The 15055-nt window shown below is 26.6% G+C and overlaps 1 protein-coding gene and 1 long non-coding RNA gene across 6 annotated transcripts in view; one reads left to right on the top strand and one right to left on the bottom strand.

The window, feature by feature from the left end:
• Positions 1-9919, bottom strand: part of Bre1 (E3 ubiquitin-protein ligase Bre1) — a 38588-nt gene extending 28669 nt beyond the window's left edge. The window contains exons 1-5 of one of the 4 annotated variants that reach the window (XM_043042664.3): positions 9707-9919; positions 9070-9185; positions 2189-2356; positions 1984-2053; positions 1078-1269 (exon numbers count right to left, since the gene is read on the bottom strand). In XM_043042664.3, the coding sequence (XP_042898598.1) occupies positions 1078-1269; positions 1984-2053; positions 2189-2356; positions 9070-9168 (529 nt within the window). In that variant the 5' untranslated portion in view covers positions 9169-9185; positions 9707-9919. The remainder of the gene's footprint in view (positions 1-1077; positions 1270-1983; positions 2054-2188; positions 2357-9069; positions 9186-9706) is intronic. The other 3 variants (XM_043042659.3, XM_043042662.3, XM_043042655.3) reach the window with 3 other exon arrangements.
• Positions 9920-10242: 323 nt separating this feature from the next.
• Positions 10243-14344, top strand: LOC147815760 (uncharacterized). Of its 2 annotated transcripts, none has more exons than XR_015431374.1 (3): positions 10243-10497; positions 10766-10971; positions 13326-14344. It is a non-coding gene; the product is annotated as an uncharacterized LOC147815760 (long non-coding RNA). The 2 variants fall into 2 exon arrangements; XR_015431375.1 differs by lacking the exon at positions 13326-14344 and adding an exon at positions 12393-12510 and having other exon boundaries at positions 10308-10497.
• The last annotated feature ends 711 nt before the right edge of the window (positions 14345-15055 follow it).

Raw genomic sequence — 15055 nt, 5'->3', positions numbered from 1 at the left:
TAATTATAACTTCAGTAATTATACTAAAAAGAATTTAAAAAATACACAAGAATTAACATACATAATACATTTACAGATTATATTATTAGTTTGATTTCACAACTTGCAAACAATCAGAAAAAAACTCAAACAGTTTATTTTTAAATTATGATAATAAATAAAATAAAAAAATGAAAAGATTATTCAAGTGGAATTTATTCTAAGTAGAAATTTCACACAGAAAATAGATTTCGATACTAAAGATTTTCGAAATAAAAAAATTGGCTTAAATAATGATCAAATTGCAATAGAGCTTAAATGAAGTTACAATAAGTATAATGTTCCTTTATCATTTTAAATAATTATCTGAAGCAAAATGAAATTGTATACCTCAACAAAAAGCTCCGAAATATATGCAGGCACCTTTTCATATTATAATGTAAATAAAACATATGTGGCGGATTATTTCTTATAATATTCTCTCACACACATTTGAGAATATCTTAACTAAGAAAACTTATCAATTTTATAGTATAAAAAAACTTAATTTTACATTATCGAATAAAATATTTATAAACACTCAACTAAAGTAATTTCATAATATTGATTGTACTGTCTTCAAATCAGTAATGGCAAGTTTCTTTCACAGTAGAAAAAACAAAAGAAAGAACCATAGGAAAAACCTCTGTGGAAGAATTAGGTTTTTTTCAACCCAATCGGAAAGGGGAAAAAAAAGATATTCTTTTCAATATAGTTAATAATTTTCAGATATTCTTTTCAAAGAATAATTCAGACAAATGCCAAATAAATATTTTAATTAAGTTATTAAAATTTTTTTTAGAATTAAATATTTTTTTTTTCTTAAATTATTACAATTTAAAGCTAGTGGATAAGAAAATATTTATGACTGAAAGAGCAAATTTATTTGAAAAAAATTAAACATTTTATAATGGAAAAGTTTACCTCAAGAGTAAACATAATTATGTGACCTTTTTTTTGTAGTTTTGTTTACACAATTTAATAAAGCAATAACAAAGAAAATTATAACGTAAAGAGAGAAAAATATATAGTTTGAAAGCAATTTCATTTTCTTTTTACCTTGAGAAGAAGGGTCACCCTTCAGAGCCAGCATAATTTTATGGTTTCTTTGAACAATTCGATCAAAGGCTTGGAGTACTTTAGCAACAGCTCTAGTAGATACTTGCACACGTTGAGCTAATTTTTCGTCCAGTTCTTCTTTATCCCACTGTCCCAAAAGGGCCAAAAAAGATGTAGTAGCTTCTTCCTCATCTAGAAAGAAGAAAAAAATCCATTTTAGTTAATGACACATTAATAATCAAGTTTTTATATTGTTCTTTTAGAAATATATTTTCCTTTTGCAAATTAGTTATTTTGAAAATCCTATCTTTAAATACTTTTATTTCAAAGTAAATTTGAAATGAAATATGGAAATTGTTTGCTATCATGACAAGTTAATGCATGGAATTTAAGTAACAGAAATATATTGATTAATTAAAAATAATAAATGATGTTAACATATTATTTTATCATTTAACCCAGACAATCAATCTTAACCTTAACTTTATATAATTATTAAATCTTTTTAAGTAAAATATCAATATACTATCCAAAAAAAATCATAAAACTATTTATTATTGTTAGAAATCTTGCATCTTATGAATTTAAGAAAGAGTACATAATGAGAAAAAAATTTCAAAATCCTAGGCTTACTTCTCATTAATTATTCTTTGCAAATATTTCCTTTAATGGACTACAGAGATTTGGGACTTTTAAAATATCAGACGAACAGAAAATACAAGAATTTTAAGACTTTTTTTTTAACAGCCCAATTAATCTTACAGAATATTAAATGCAAATACAAACCACAAGAAGTAAAAAAAAATAATTTAATTCTAAAATTTAAGCAAGCCGCTCAAATATTAAGAACATATGTTTAATAAATGTATATATAAACATCTTGGAAAAAAATTAAAATGTACTTACTTTGGGTTTCTGATTCATCAGATGTTTCAGCATCAAACCTTTGCAACAATATTCTAAGATCTTCATTTAGCTAAGTAATAAAGTGTTAATTAAAATAATATTTTAATCAAATATATTTCTTGACAATTTGACACTAATTATTTACTATGTCAACAATATGATATTCCAAAACATAAATTATTGCTAGGGATACTAAAATTGATACCTGATTCCAATATCTGTTAACAACGCATAGTACAGCTTCATCACTCGTTTGTCGCTTTTCAAGCTGTTCTATTCTAGATCGTAAATCAGCCTCCTGCCGTTGTCTTTGTTCGAGTCGTTCAGTTAGTTTTCTATTTTGGAATTGCAGGACCTTCATATCCATTTCCTCCTGATTTTTTTAATTAAAAAATGAGAAATTTAATATTTTCTTCAGTATTTCAAATGAAAAATGTATTGCTAAAGATTAATTAAGGCAGTTTTTAATTGTAAAAAAAAGATATTTATTCTTACAATTATTTATAAAATTATTATTCACAATTATTTATTAATTTTTCACAATTCATCTATATTAATTGATCGCCAATGTTATCACACATAGTTAATTGAGACATTAAAAGCATTAAGACATAAAAAAACAAACACAATCTTAAAATCATAGTCATAATCTTTAATCATAATTCTTCAGTCATAAATACTTACAAAAATAATAATGGATAAAATTAAATTTTTTTCCTTCTAAAAATTTAAATATAGAAAATAAATTTGCTACAAGCAAATTTCAGTTATAAGCAATTAATTCAATTACAAGCAATTTCAATTATAAGCAATAGAAGGGTATATAGCAAATTTCAGTTACACTGTTCAAATTTTTTCTTTTCTTTTTCAGTTCAAAAAATAGTTAAGAGCAATATTTATAGAAAAAAAAATTATAATTTAATGGTGAATGAAACTAGTATAGTTATTTTTAAAAATAAAATGAATGAAGTGCATATTTTCAGACAAGAGTAATATAAAGTGAATTTATGAAATATCCGCTAGCTTTTATTTCCTTTTCCTGAAATTTTATTATTCTCTATTGCACACCTGTGTAACTTGAATAGTTAAAATAGAATATTTGAAAGATTTTTCTGCCTCTAAAAAGGCATAAATAAATTTAAATAATCTTTATTGAAAGTATAAAACCAAATAATTTTTTTAAATAGTTAAAATAATTATAGTAATATGTTTATAATAAAACTTCATTTGAATAATATCAATTAAAGAAATGATGAACATTTGATATTTTGTGCATGCAGTACTCTATTTTAATCAATATATGTCACTTGAGGCAATATATATCAATTGTTCGCTTTGTTAAATGAGTCCTACTAACACCTTTCAATTATCTTAGCTTCTTGACAATAAACAATTATTACATTAAAAATGCATGTATTATTCTAATTTTATTAATAAAAGCCATTTTTAATAATATATTTTATCAAATCAAATTTTATGAATTAATTAACAATATGAATTAATAGTAAAGTATTTACACTTAATTTATAATAAATTTTTTGTACTATTCCATAGTCCATATTGCATTAAATGTATTAACACAATATTAATTAGATTAACATGATAGTTTAAAAGCAAAATTTAGTATCAAGAAGTGCAAAGAGGACCACAAGCAACTCCAAAAGTAAAACAGAAATTGCTTTATAACTAGTTTCCTTTTCTATGCATTTACCAAGTACTTTCTGACTTATCTTCTTGACAGATGAAACAATAGTTTCACTCAGTTTTTTAACAGTGGAGATTTAATTATATTAAAAAGATTCATCAGCTTATGCACTACAATATTTTTTTTGTAAGGAGTTTTTGATTATTAATAACTTTTATGGTTTTCACTATGGACCATATAATTTTAAGTAACTGAAATATTTCTTGCATGGTTCCTTTTTTCTCTTGTAAAACTATAATATTAAAAGAAAGAGTTTGTGTGCTTATGAAAATACTTTCTAAATCTATTGTTATAATGATAAGCTGCAGCTGTAAAAGGTATGATGAAAATGGAATCTGGATTTATGACTGCACTAACCTAATCAATTTTAAAGTAAACGACCCCTTTGTTGTTAATATTATTGATGTGAATAGAAAGTTTCATTTCTATTTCTAACAGATATAACTTCAGATGAAAATAAAAAAGAATGCTTTCTCAGAAAATCCCATATTAACATTAGCGGTTGTCATTTCCCCTTTGCTCTCACAGGTTATTCGTACTAAGAAATTTGTATCCAGATTCTCAAACAGAAAAATTAAAATGCACAGATTCTGGTTGATATAATAAATAATCTTATCCATCATGTTTTATCTATAATTTTTTTTATATAGACTATGACATGGAAAAAAAAGATAGAATTTAAAACAAATTTGTAGAATTGAATTATAAGATTTAAATTATAAGATTTAAATTTAATCCTTAAAAGAATCGGGGGAAAAAATGCCTAAAACTAAATCTGAGTTATGAAATTTTGGGATTTTTCAATTGATTAATTTTTAATTTCAATGTAATAATCTGTTTATACACAAGAAACCAAAATGATTGTGACAGAATCATTTTGGTCAGATGTGAGGATTTGTAAACAAAGCGAGCAGGCACTGGAAATGACATACATAAAAATAGAAAACTGAATGAACAAAACGTAGATTTTTTGTCATATTTTAAGTCATACATATCAAAATTAAGTTATAGCTATGAGTTATAGATAGGGTTGGGGTTTTGGACAGGACACGCGGGTTTTACTGTCTTAAAGTGTCCAAAACCTTGAACTTTGGCAAAAAGTAAAAATTCTATAGGTGTAACCATTTTACACATAATAATTACATGTATCAATAAATATTTGATATTTTTTATACAATTCACTTTAACCTATTAAAGGAAAATAATATAATATAATAGGAAAAGGTTTATAATTATTGAAGCTCTACAATTCATTGAACAACAAAAATTAATACCTAATCTTTTAAATATAAAGATGCTTTTAATACTGATAAATAATGTTTTTGCATAAGAATAAATAATGCAATATTAAAAAATAATAATTTTTTTAAAAAAATACTACATTTGTTTAAAAATTAACCTTTTATTTTTCACAATATTTTTTTTTTAAAAATGTTATAATTTCCTCATCACAAAATTATAAAAAAGACATCTAAAAATGTTTTTAAATATAAATATACTAGTTTAAATTGGAAATACAAAATAATTGAAAAATGTATTAACAGTTTTGAAGGGCATAACATCAGTTTCAGTTACTGACACTGGTGATGTATCACCACTATGCTAAAAGAATCAAACATCAATGAAATAAAAGTATTCTTGAATAGTACTATAAATAAATAAACCTGTTTAAGATTAACCAAGCACTTAGTCCCTAATAGCTTAAGCTGTATGGCAAGGTCAAACTTCAGTTATGTACTATTGAATGAAAGGACCAATTGATATTGATTACTGAGTAATCTTTCTTTGTTTAATGTTTAAATTGAAGAGTCAAGCAATATTAATAATACATTATACATTTAAAAACAAATATTCTCTAGTAGATTTAATTATCAATATGTTATTAGTTCTATGTTTATTTTTCCTTTTAAATAATGTTCAGATAAAATTGTGACATAATTTGAGTAAAAGGGTTTTGGACAGTTTAAGACAGTTTTGGACAGGACGGTTTAAACCGTGGATTAATTCATTTAGTCCTAAACCCTGCCAATGCTGGTTATAGATATTGAAGAGCATAAAGAATAGTTAAAAATTGCAATGAAAACATTTATTAATCCATTAAAATTTGAATTGAACAAATATATTAATAAAATTTTGCAAACATTAATGAAAATAGAAAGCTTAAAATACTTTTAATGAAATAATCTGTTTCTTGTCCAGAAATCAAAATAATTGTGAGTCTGTCAACATAGTGGGCAGATAACAAGTTTATGCTTCAATCATTAAAGATGCGATTCATTCATATATTTCACCTATCAGACATACTATATGGACAATTTTGATGGTCCAACCCATCATATTTTTTAGTGAAATAAGGTAGCCTAATGTTTTGGGTTACTCGAAAGTTCATATTAAAATTCACTCCTTTTCATATAAACTTTATTAGTTGCAACTAAACATTGAGTTAATGATCTAATTTTGTTATACCCACTTTAGGGTGGGTTTTACCCAGTAAAACCCGCACGGATTTTATTGGGCAGGTAGGTTTTTTGAATCCCTGGTCAAACTGAATAAGGTATAAATAGAAGATGCTTTCATATCATGACTGCCATTTGCCATTTTAAACTTTCAATAAAAAAATAGAAAAAACATGTAGAGGTTTGCATAAGGCTTGCTACTAGTTATACCCTTCAAATAGGTCCCTTGTTTTTGTTGTTGTTTTTTTTAAACTGCTGCCCAGAAGTTGCCAAACTTGACCATTATTCTATAGCACATCATGTTATAGAAATCTTCTTGGCAAAATTGCAATTGTAAAAACAGGAAATGTATCTAGATCTTAATTGAATTAAATTAGAAAGTAATTATGCAAAATTTGTATGAAATTACATTTCCCAGCATTCGCAAAACACGTGGCTATAAATTAAACTTGAAAAACGAAAAGGTAATTGAAATTCATCAAACATGCTTACGATTACATATATACAATTTAGGGTGACCTGGGGTAATTCCTGATCAAAAAACGCAAACATTTATTTTGTGAAAAAACTATTCAAAATAGAATTTTAATATTTGCTGGAAGTTTGAGGCTATATGAGATGAGTTCAATGCCACCTTCTTTTGTTTGAAAATCTAATTAGAATTTAAAAGATTTTAAATTTTTAGTGATCAGGAATTACCCCTGGTCTTGATCATTTCTGGGGTAATTCCTGATCACTTCTGGGGTAATTACTGATCACCAGTTTTTATTGTAAAGGGGCTGTTTAAAAATAATTATATAACGGTAATTAACAAATAAGACATCAAGATCAAACAAATAAACCAAAAAGATATGTTTAAGCAACTAATAAAATGATTTATTTAAAAGCAAGAAGAACGATTAACATTTTAAATTTTCAAAAATCTTTGCATTGTGCCATACATTTTAGGCAATCAGCCAACTCATTCTCATGTTCTTCTGAAATATAAGAGAGTTTTTCCATGGGTCACTTTTGCTGGATTTTTTAACTTCATTAAAGGAAAGTGTAAAGTTAAGTAAGGTATGTCAACAGCTCTGGCAGCAGCTCTCACACTGAAATTTTCATTTTCAATCATTAAAAGAAATTCATTAATTTTGTTTTCTAGAAACTTAGTATCCTTTTTAGGCTTATAATTTCTCACCATATTTATACTAGGCTAATTTATAAACTTAAAAATTATTCTAACGATGTACACACATAAAATTAAGATAGAAGCAAGGTAAGATAAGCCAGAAATGGTGCAAATCAGAATACAGTCTTGTATACAGTTAAAAACAAATTTTGTGATGACAGTTAAAATATATTTTATAGTTGTTCCACTTAATGAATATGAACTGTTATTTAAGAAAAGACAATTAGGTATTTATAAGCTATTTTATATACTATTTATAAGAAGAAATGACAATGATCAGGAATTACCCCATTGATCAATAACTACCCCATCTGTAGGGGGCAACATTTGATATAGTTTCCTATAATCAATTATAATGTTTACAGTAGATGTGAAACAATTAAACAAAAGCTTACACTACTTTTATATCAAAGAAAAAGAAAGTGACTCAAAATATTTATTATTAAGAGAAGGAGGGAGATCTTTGTAGAAATGTGTACATTTTGAAATCCATCTTTGAAATGGAAAATACAGAAAGCAGTTTAAAAGATACTTATTTTGTAAGATTAAACAAAAAATTATTCTTAAGTAAATGTAGTTATACTTTAGTAAAGTGTACAAGCATTCTTGTCCATGTCTTAAATTTAAAAAAAAAAAAATTTTTTTTAATGAAACTTACGTGATCATTATTTACCCCAGAAACAGAGTGATCGTGAATTACCCCGGGTCACCCTACAGAACTTAGATTCAACTATTTCAGACAAACTGATTCAATTGTTTGTTTAGTCTAGATAGTATATCTAATGATATTTGACAAGATTTTAAGAGATGACAGTTATCTTTTTAAAAAAAAACTTTTTGAAATAGAACTAAAAAAGTCCAATATATTAAAAATTTTTTTATTTATAATAAAAAATTGAGATAAATCTAGTCTAGAATTCCAAATTCATATGATTGGCTAATTATATAATATAATTATCTTGTTTGTAACATTTTATTTAAGTTATTAAATGTTACTTTTTTAAAAAAGTTTAAAACAGAGATTTATAAACAACATTTTTAATAAAATTTTGATTAAAATTTTCTGCAAATAAAAACTGTGTAAAAGTTTTTTCGCTGATGATAAAGATATGACTATCTTCAATTGAATATAAATCACTGTTTTGACATTTTTTCTTGAACTCAATTATATCATTTATTTGTGTATTGATGTAATGTAAATGTCACACCAATATCATAAGACTAATAAGAAGCATTAAAATTGAAAATAGCAGGATACAATAATTGGAAAAGTTATAAAATGTGATCTCTTATTGAAAAAACAAAAGACATACACATGACTATCTCAATTAAATAGAAATTACTGTTTTGATATTTTCTTTTAGACTCAATTATATCATATATAATTATGTATTGATGTAATGTAAATTTCCCATCAATATCATGAGACTAATAAGAAGCATTAGAATGAACAAATAGCAATATACATTAATTGTAAAAGTAACAAAAGGTGATATCTCTTGCTGAAAAACACAAGACATACATATAATCAAAATGTGCATAGTTTCATAGCCATATTTACTAAAAATTTTCCCCTTAATATAATCAGAAATATAAGTAAATGTTTTTGACATTTAAGATTTAAACAAAATGCCAAAATATTTACTAGTTCACAATATAGAAACCTGACTAAGTCAAGATTATATTACTATAAAAACTGTATTCAAAAGGTTGAAAATATCTACTAGATAAAGAGTGTTAAAATGCATACAAACCTGAGTTGAAACAGAACCAATTCTGCATGGCTCAAAATGAACCCTTTTAGCAGAATTTTGAGCTGAATTATCTTGCGGTGCAGGCCTCTTAGTAGACATATTTCAATCTTTAAAATCTAAATGAGAAGCAAAAAAAAAAAAAAAAAAAGAACAATAAACTAAATTATAAAAATGACTATTTTTGCATACAAAAAAAATATGGTTATGATTTAAAGTAAACTCAAGACACAAACAAGTAATAATCCCATTCAAAATAATAAACCCAGGAATATTACTTTTTACAATGTCATTATGAATGGGTCAACAAAAAAAAAACTTTTAAATTAATAAGTATTAATTAAAGCTAATGTTACACAATCAGGAAACAAAAACATAAGCGTTAGTTTCAGTGTTTTTATTAATTTTCAAAAGCATATGAGTCTTAAGCATTACAAGTTATTCTCTAGCCGCTTGTCACATAGATGACGTGCCAACTTTATTTTAGAATAGTAATTTATATAATAATAAAAGAATGAAAAATTCATAATATCTAAGGCATTAAAAAAGTGATTTCAGCTTTTAAAAGAAAATGAAAAAATTAATTCAATAATGTAATTAAATGATTAAAAAAAACTCTTGAACTACAATACTTGATTACCTTCTAGACAAGAAAAAGAAATCTACATTTATGATCGGTCAAACTAAAGAGTTTCTATTTTCTTTTTCTAGCAGACATTAAAAATGCAGCTTTAATTGTCATTTTTTATAATTAATTACAAAATATATGGTAAATAAATCAACTTGTTCTCTGAACACAACCAAACATTAAACAGGAGCCATTTAATTTCCGCGAATTACGAAACGTGAACGAATCTGTCTGCATTTATTATAAATTTCTAAATATTCTTGATAAATAAAGAAACTTTCACTCTAGCTATAAATAAATGCAAAAAGGCACATAAAAATATCAAAATGTGGGAAATCTTTCTCAAAAAGAAAAATTATATTTCAATTATTTTAATGTTAGTAACTATATACTTCTACTTTAATATACTGTGCAAGAAATAAATACGGAGTGTCTATTGCACCGATTATCGGCGCAGTAAAATTCATTTTGCTATCTTACCGATCAAATTTTTAACCAATCATAGAGCGTATCTGTCCACGTGACTCTCCGATTTTTTTTTCAAAAATAATTTAGCTCTGTTTATCGTAGTCAAGGCAGCTACAATTTTTGTAGCATCTTGATTTTCTTCATATGAAGAATAACAAATAGCCATTCATGAATTTGAAAAAGAAAAAAGGACGATCTTCTGGAAGAGAGAAGCGAAAACTTTACAAAATGCTTCAAAGAAATTTAAAAAATTTGATAAGGCTCCGCTGGAATTGAAATACACATGGTGGAAGAATTCATTAAAAAAAATGTACAGATAACAGTCGCCAATCCAAGTAAGTAAATTTTGTATTGTTTAATTAATTTTTAAAATGTGTTATTTAAAATGAATTATTTAAAATGTGTTAATTGATTAGCAACATCGTTCCTTATGTCACCATGTCAATAGTCACTATACACCTTGTAAAGAACAATTTAACACTCTTGTTTTATATGTTCTCTGACCTGCTATCTATTATTTTATATTGTGTCTGCAAGCCCTTATAGAGTTTAGTTTATACATTTTTTTTACGTAGTTTGTTTAAAAAAAAATTTATTTTCCAGAACCTTTACTCAAAATTGTCCAGCTGCTGTCTCCAGATAAACAATTTTTGCAGATAAAATCAATGAATGAGGATCATGACCATGTCCTCTCCGAATCTTTGTTCCGTTCTTCGCCTAAAGAAAGCCTGATACCTGTTGAGCACCAAGAGAAAGTTCAAAAATATGTGAATCTCCAAGTATCTATATTTCTGTTCCATTTCATATAGGTAAAAATTTTTCCTACATTTACTCTAATTATCTCCATTTTCTATCATAATATTGTTTGTATAGTTAAGAAATTATTTTGTTACTCAGAGTGATTTACACTGACTTACGTGTGAATATTATAATATCTATTTGAACTTATTGTTGTTGCTCAAACTGTTGTTAATGGAGATTTCTGTATCGTGATCTGCGGCAGAGTAATCGTAAAGTCCAGGAAACTTCCGGGCAGTGACCCGCGAGAAACTAAAAGAAATGTCATAGAAAGGAACTGACTCGTAAGGTATAACTTGTAGTTACCCCTAGGCAATTATCTACATATATTTTTTAAAAAATGTGCAAGTTTAAAATCTGTTTGGCACCTTGGCAATTGTAGTTGCTTCGCCAGATCACAATACGAAATATCCCCTGTTTTTTTACCTTGCCATAATGTCAAATGTATTTTAGTTATATATAAGAACATAGTAAATTTTCATATGCAGTCCTTGCTTTAAATTTTATGTATCCATAAAATATGGTTAGAAGCAAAGACACATAGAAAATTCAAATTCTGAATTTGTTTTTGACCAAGTAAAATAAGTTTTGAGGCAAATTTAATGTTTGTGTTCTAAAAATAAATTCAATGAAATACTTGTAAGTAAAGCAAGTACATTGACTTTAGTTATGCAAACTGTTATAACAATATAATTTTTTTAATAATTTAATGCATGACCCTTATAATAGTATTATATTAGTAAACAATTTGCTTCCGATTGAGGAAGAATATATTCGGAGTGTTATTATCATAAATAGTGATTTTGTGCTGACATTTAATATAATTCATATTTCTTTAAATATCTTTATTCACTTTAAATTATGACATAGTATTTTTTATGATAATGATCTTTTTTTTATAAGTTTTACTGTGTAAATATTTTTATTTAAATAGTATTGTAAAAGCTTAAAAATAGAAATAAATCCAAAAAGTTAATATAAAATGCATATAACAAAATTAAAAGGAGTTTAAATAACGCATCATCACCAACTCACTAATACATATACAGTGATACCTCGAGATACGAGTTTAATTCATTCCCTAACCTTGCTCGTATCTCAAAGCAATTTTGCCCATTGAAATGCCATTAATCCGTTCCGTCCCCAAAAATGCTACCCTCAATTGTTTTTGTTGTGTGTTTTTGAATAAGGAAAATGTATTTATAAATGACAAATACTATATAAAAACATAATAAAAGAGAATGTAAAGCAGAAAAAACTGCTTTTATAAAGTGTACATGCATATTTGTATTTTGGTTACTTAAATGCAACTTACACACAACTTAAATGCTACTATATGCTTAATTTTAGTCACTGCTTTTCTCTTCACTGGTCTTTGCTTTTTTAGTCAGATTTAAAAACTGTCCAAGGAGGTTTGTTTCTTCCTTTTCAGAATGCTGGAGAAATGAGTTAGGCAAGTCTCATTAAATAGCTCCGATGTACTACCAGTTTCAACTTTTTCAGGGTGTTTCTTTTCCACGAACTGTGAAATTCTCTTCCACATTCCCAAGAATTCTTTTATCTCATTTGTAGAGATAACCTCCTCCACCTCTGATTCTTCCTCGAATCCAATTTCTTGCAGTACGCCCGAATGCTCACCCATCACCAGGTCCATGGATTTTCTCAGAGGCACAATCTCCTCCTCCGCTGGCACTTCGACTTCGATTCCTTCAAAGCTGCGGACTTAGCCGGCAGCACAATTTTCGGCTATAGACTTCGAGGCTTGGTGGGTGAACGGGAGCATTGTCGAGGACGAGAAGGGCTTGCAAGGCCATTCCTCGTATCTCAAATAACTTGTATGTAAGGGCATTCGTATCTCAAGGTACCACTGTATTTGAATCTTTTTTATTGTTAAAGACACAATTTTTAACTCTAACATTATAAAATATAAATGCAACAATAATGTGAAAGGAACAAGTATATTAATCTTGCATTAAAACAATTTCAATTTGGTCAGATTTATTATTTTCCCTTCCTTAGCTTTTCTAACTGCACAATTTAGCAAATGAGATTACAATACACAATTTAGCAATTCTTACTAAAATTAAAAAAAAAATTTCCTTTTTTTTTTTTTGTTTTGTTTTGCATATTTAAAAAAGAATCACTCATTAAATGGCCCAAAAATTAATTCTAGAATTAATTTTTGGGCCATTTAATGAGTGATTTTTTGACGATGGGAACCCGGCATAAATAATAGATATTATTTATGCCGGGTTCCCGTCGTCCTTAAAAACTACTTTATTTTTATTTTAGCAATTTTTATCTTCTGCAATGATTTCTTTTATCTAGCTTTTTTTTTTTTTCTTAAAATATTTTATATTTTTAGGTTTAACGACAAAAATTGTTGGTTTGAAGAGGAAGAAAGGTAATAGGCCCACTCCTTTTACAAGAAAAGCAGTTTTGGAGGGAAAAAAATATGCTTATGAACTGCTTTGTAGATGAAGAGACATTATCGAAGACCATAAATAAAGGCATTTTGAAGAAGAAGCTGCTATAGAATGTGGTATAGAGAAGGTTTCTTCTTGTATGGAATCATGTGTTGAAATTAATGAAGTGAATGAAGCTGTTTTTTACTTCTGATGGGTGGCTATTGGTTAAAAATGTGATTTTACAAAATCGAGAATGATGACATGGGAATGTTATTCATGCAAACAAGATTGCGGTATGGTGATACTATTTTGTGCGACTCTTATTCGCAGTGGTATCACTATTCCTGTGTCGGCCCTCTGCAGCCTCCAGAGCAAAAGTATTGTTCAAAATCTAAACTTTTTAGACTTTTTTTTTTTAGCTTATTTTGATTTTCTTCCTGTGAGATATATTTTGAATAGATATTTGTCATGTGTAAGCCAACTTTATATTTTTTTTAATTCTGAAACAAACTTTATTTCTTAATTAGTAATTTTTATTGCTTTTTTTTAAAAAAAAATATTTGTTTATCCATTGTCAAATTTCGAGTAAATGTCCACATAAAAACTCATCATTTACCTTTCATTATTAATTTCTGATGGACTTCAATGACATAAATTTTCCCACCAAGTTGTTAAATAATTAAGTTTCTAGGTATAGGTGTTACCTATTTTGATAGAATAGTACTTTACTTTCAATAAATTTGCATTCAGTATGTTCCTTTTAACTGTAATTTATGTAGTATATGTTTCTTTCAACTTTGTGATTGCTTGCTTCTAATCCTAATTGTATAAATTTATATTTAGTTTTTTAAATCTGCTACATTTTTGTCCAATAAAAGTTTAGTTTCTTCCTGCATTTGTGTTTGATGAAATTTTGATAATATACAAGGTTTTGTATTTATAGAAATGTTTCGAGAATAAATTTTTAAAAAATCTACTCCTTTCTTTCCTACACTTAATCTTTAAATATTGATTATAAAATTCCTATTTATCAACTTCCTCTGTTTTATGAAGATTTTACTTTGAAAATTATCTTTTATATTTGATTCTTAATTTAAATAAGTGGAACTTAAAAAATTTTAACCTCCACAACATAAGTATAATATCAAACATATATAGTACCAAACATGGTATTACTTTGATACAGGCACTGAAAAAATTAAATCGTATTTAATTAATTTTAAATCTTAAATGACAATACAAATAAATCTGAGTTACTTAAGATTCCAGCAGTTTATCTTCACACAATTTTATTTTTTAACTTATTTTTGTGTCTACTCCAGGTTAGTGAAAGGACATTTTATACTATGTCCCAGGTTCAAAAAACAAGTGCTTTAAATTTCTCAAGAAATACTTAAAGGATTATTTTGTAACTTTGAAGATGTTTAGTTTTTTGCTCATCAGACACAGATTTATAGCAATTCAGTTGAAATTTGAGACTTCTACCCGTAAGGCAGAAAAAATTCTAAGTTTATTTACAATAATTCTCTTAAGTGGTAAAGTGACAAATTTAGCTTTCAGTGGTCCAAAAGTAATCGTAACTTGTTTTGTCAATAGGCAGGGCTGATTACGCTCTGGAAAAATCCCGAATTTTTCTCTAACAGTGATCCTAAGATCGAAGGTTCAGACGTTTCAAAAAATCATTGAT

The sequence above is a fragment of the Parasteatoda tepidariorum genome, chromosome 2, assembly GCF_982258835.1.
Source record: "Parasteatoda tepidariorum strain Cologne lab strain chromosome 2, Ptep-v5.0, whole genome shotgun sequence".
In the NCBI taxonomy this organism is placed as follows: domain Eukaryota; kingdom Metazoa; phylum Arthropoda; class Arachnida; order Araneae; family Theridiidae; genus Parasteatoda; species Parasteatoda tepidariorum.
This window is presented reverse-complemented; position numbering and strand designations above follow the sequence as displayed.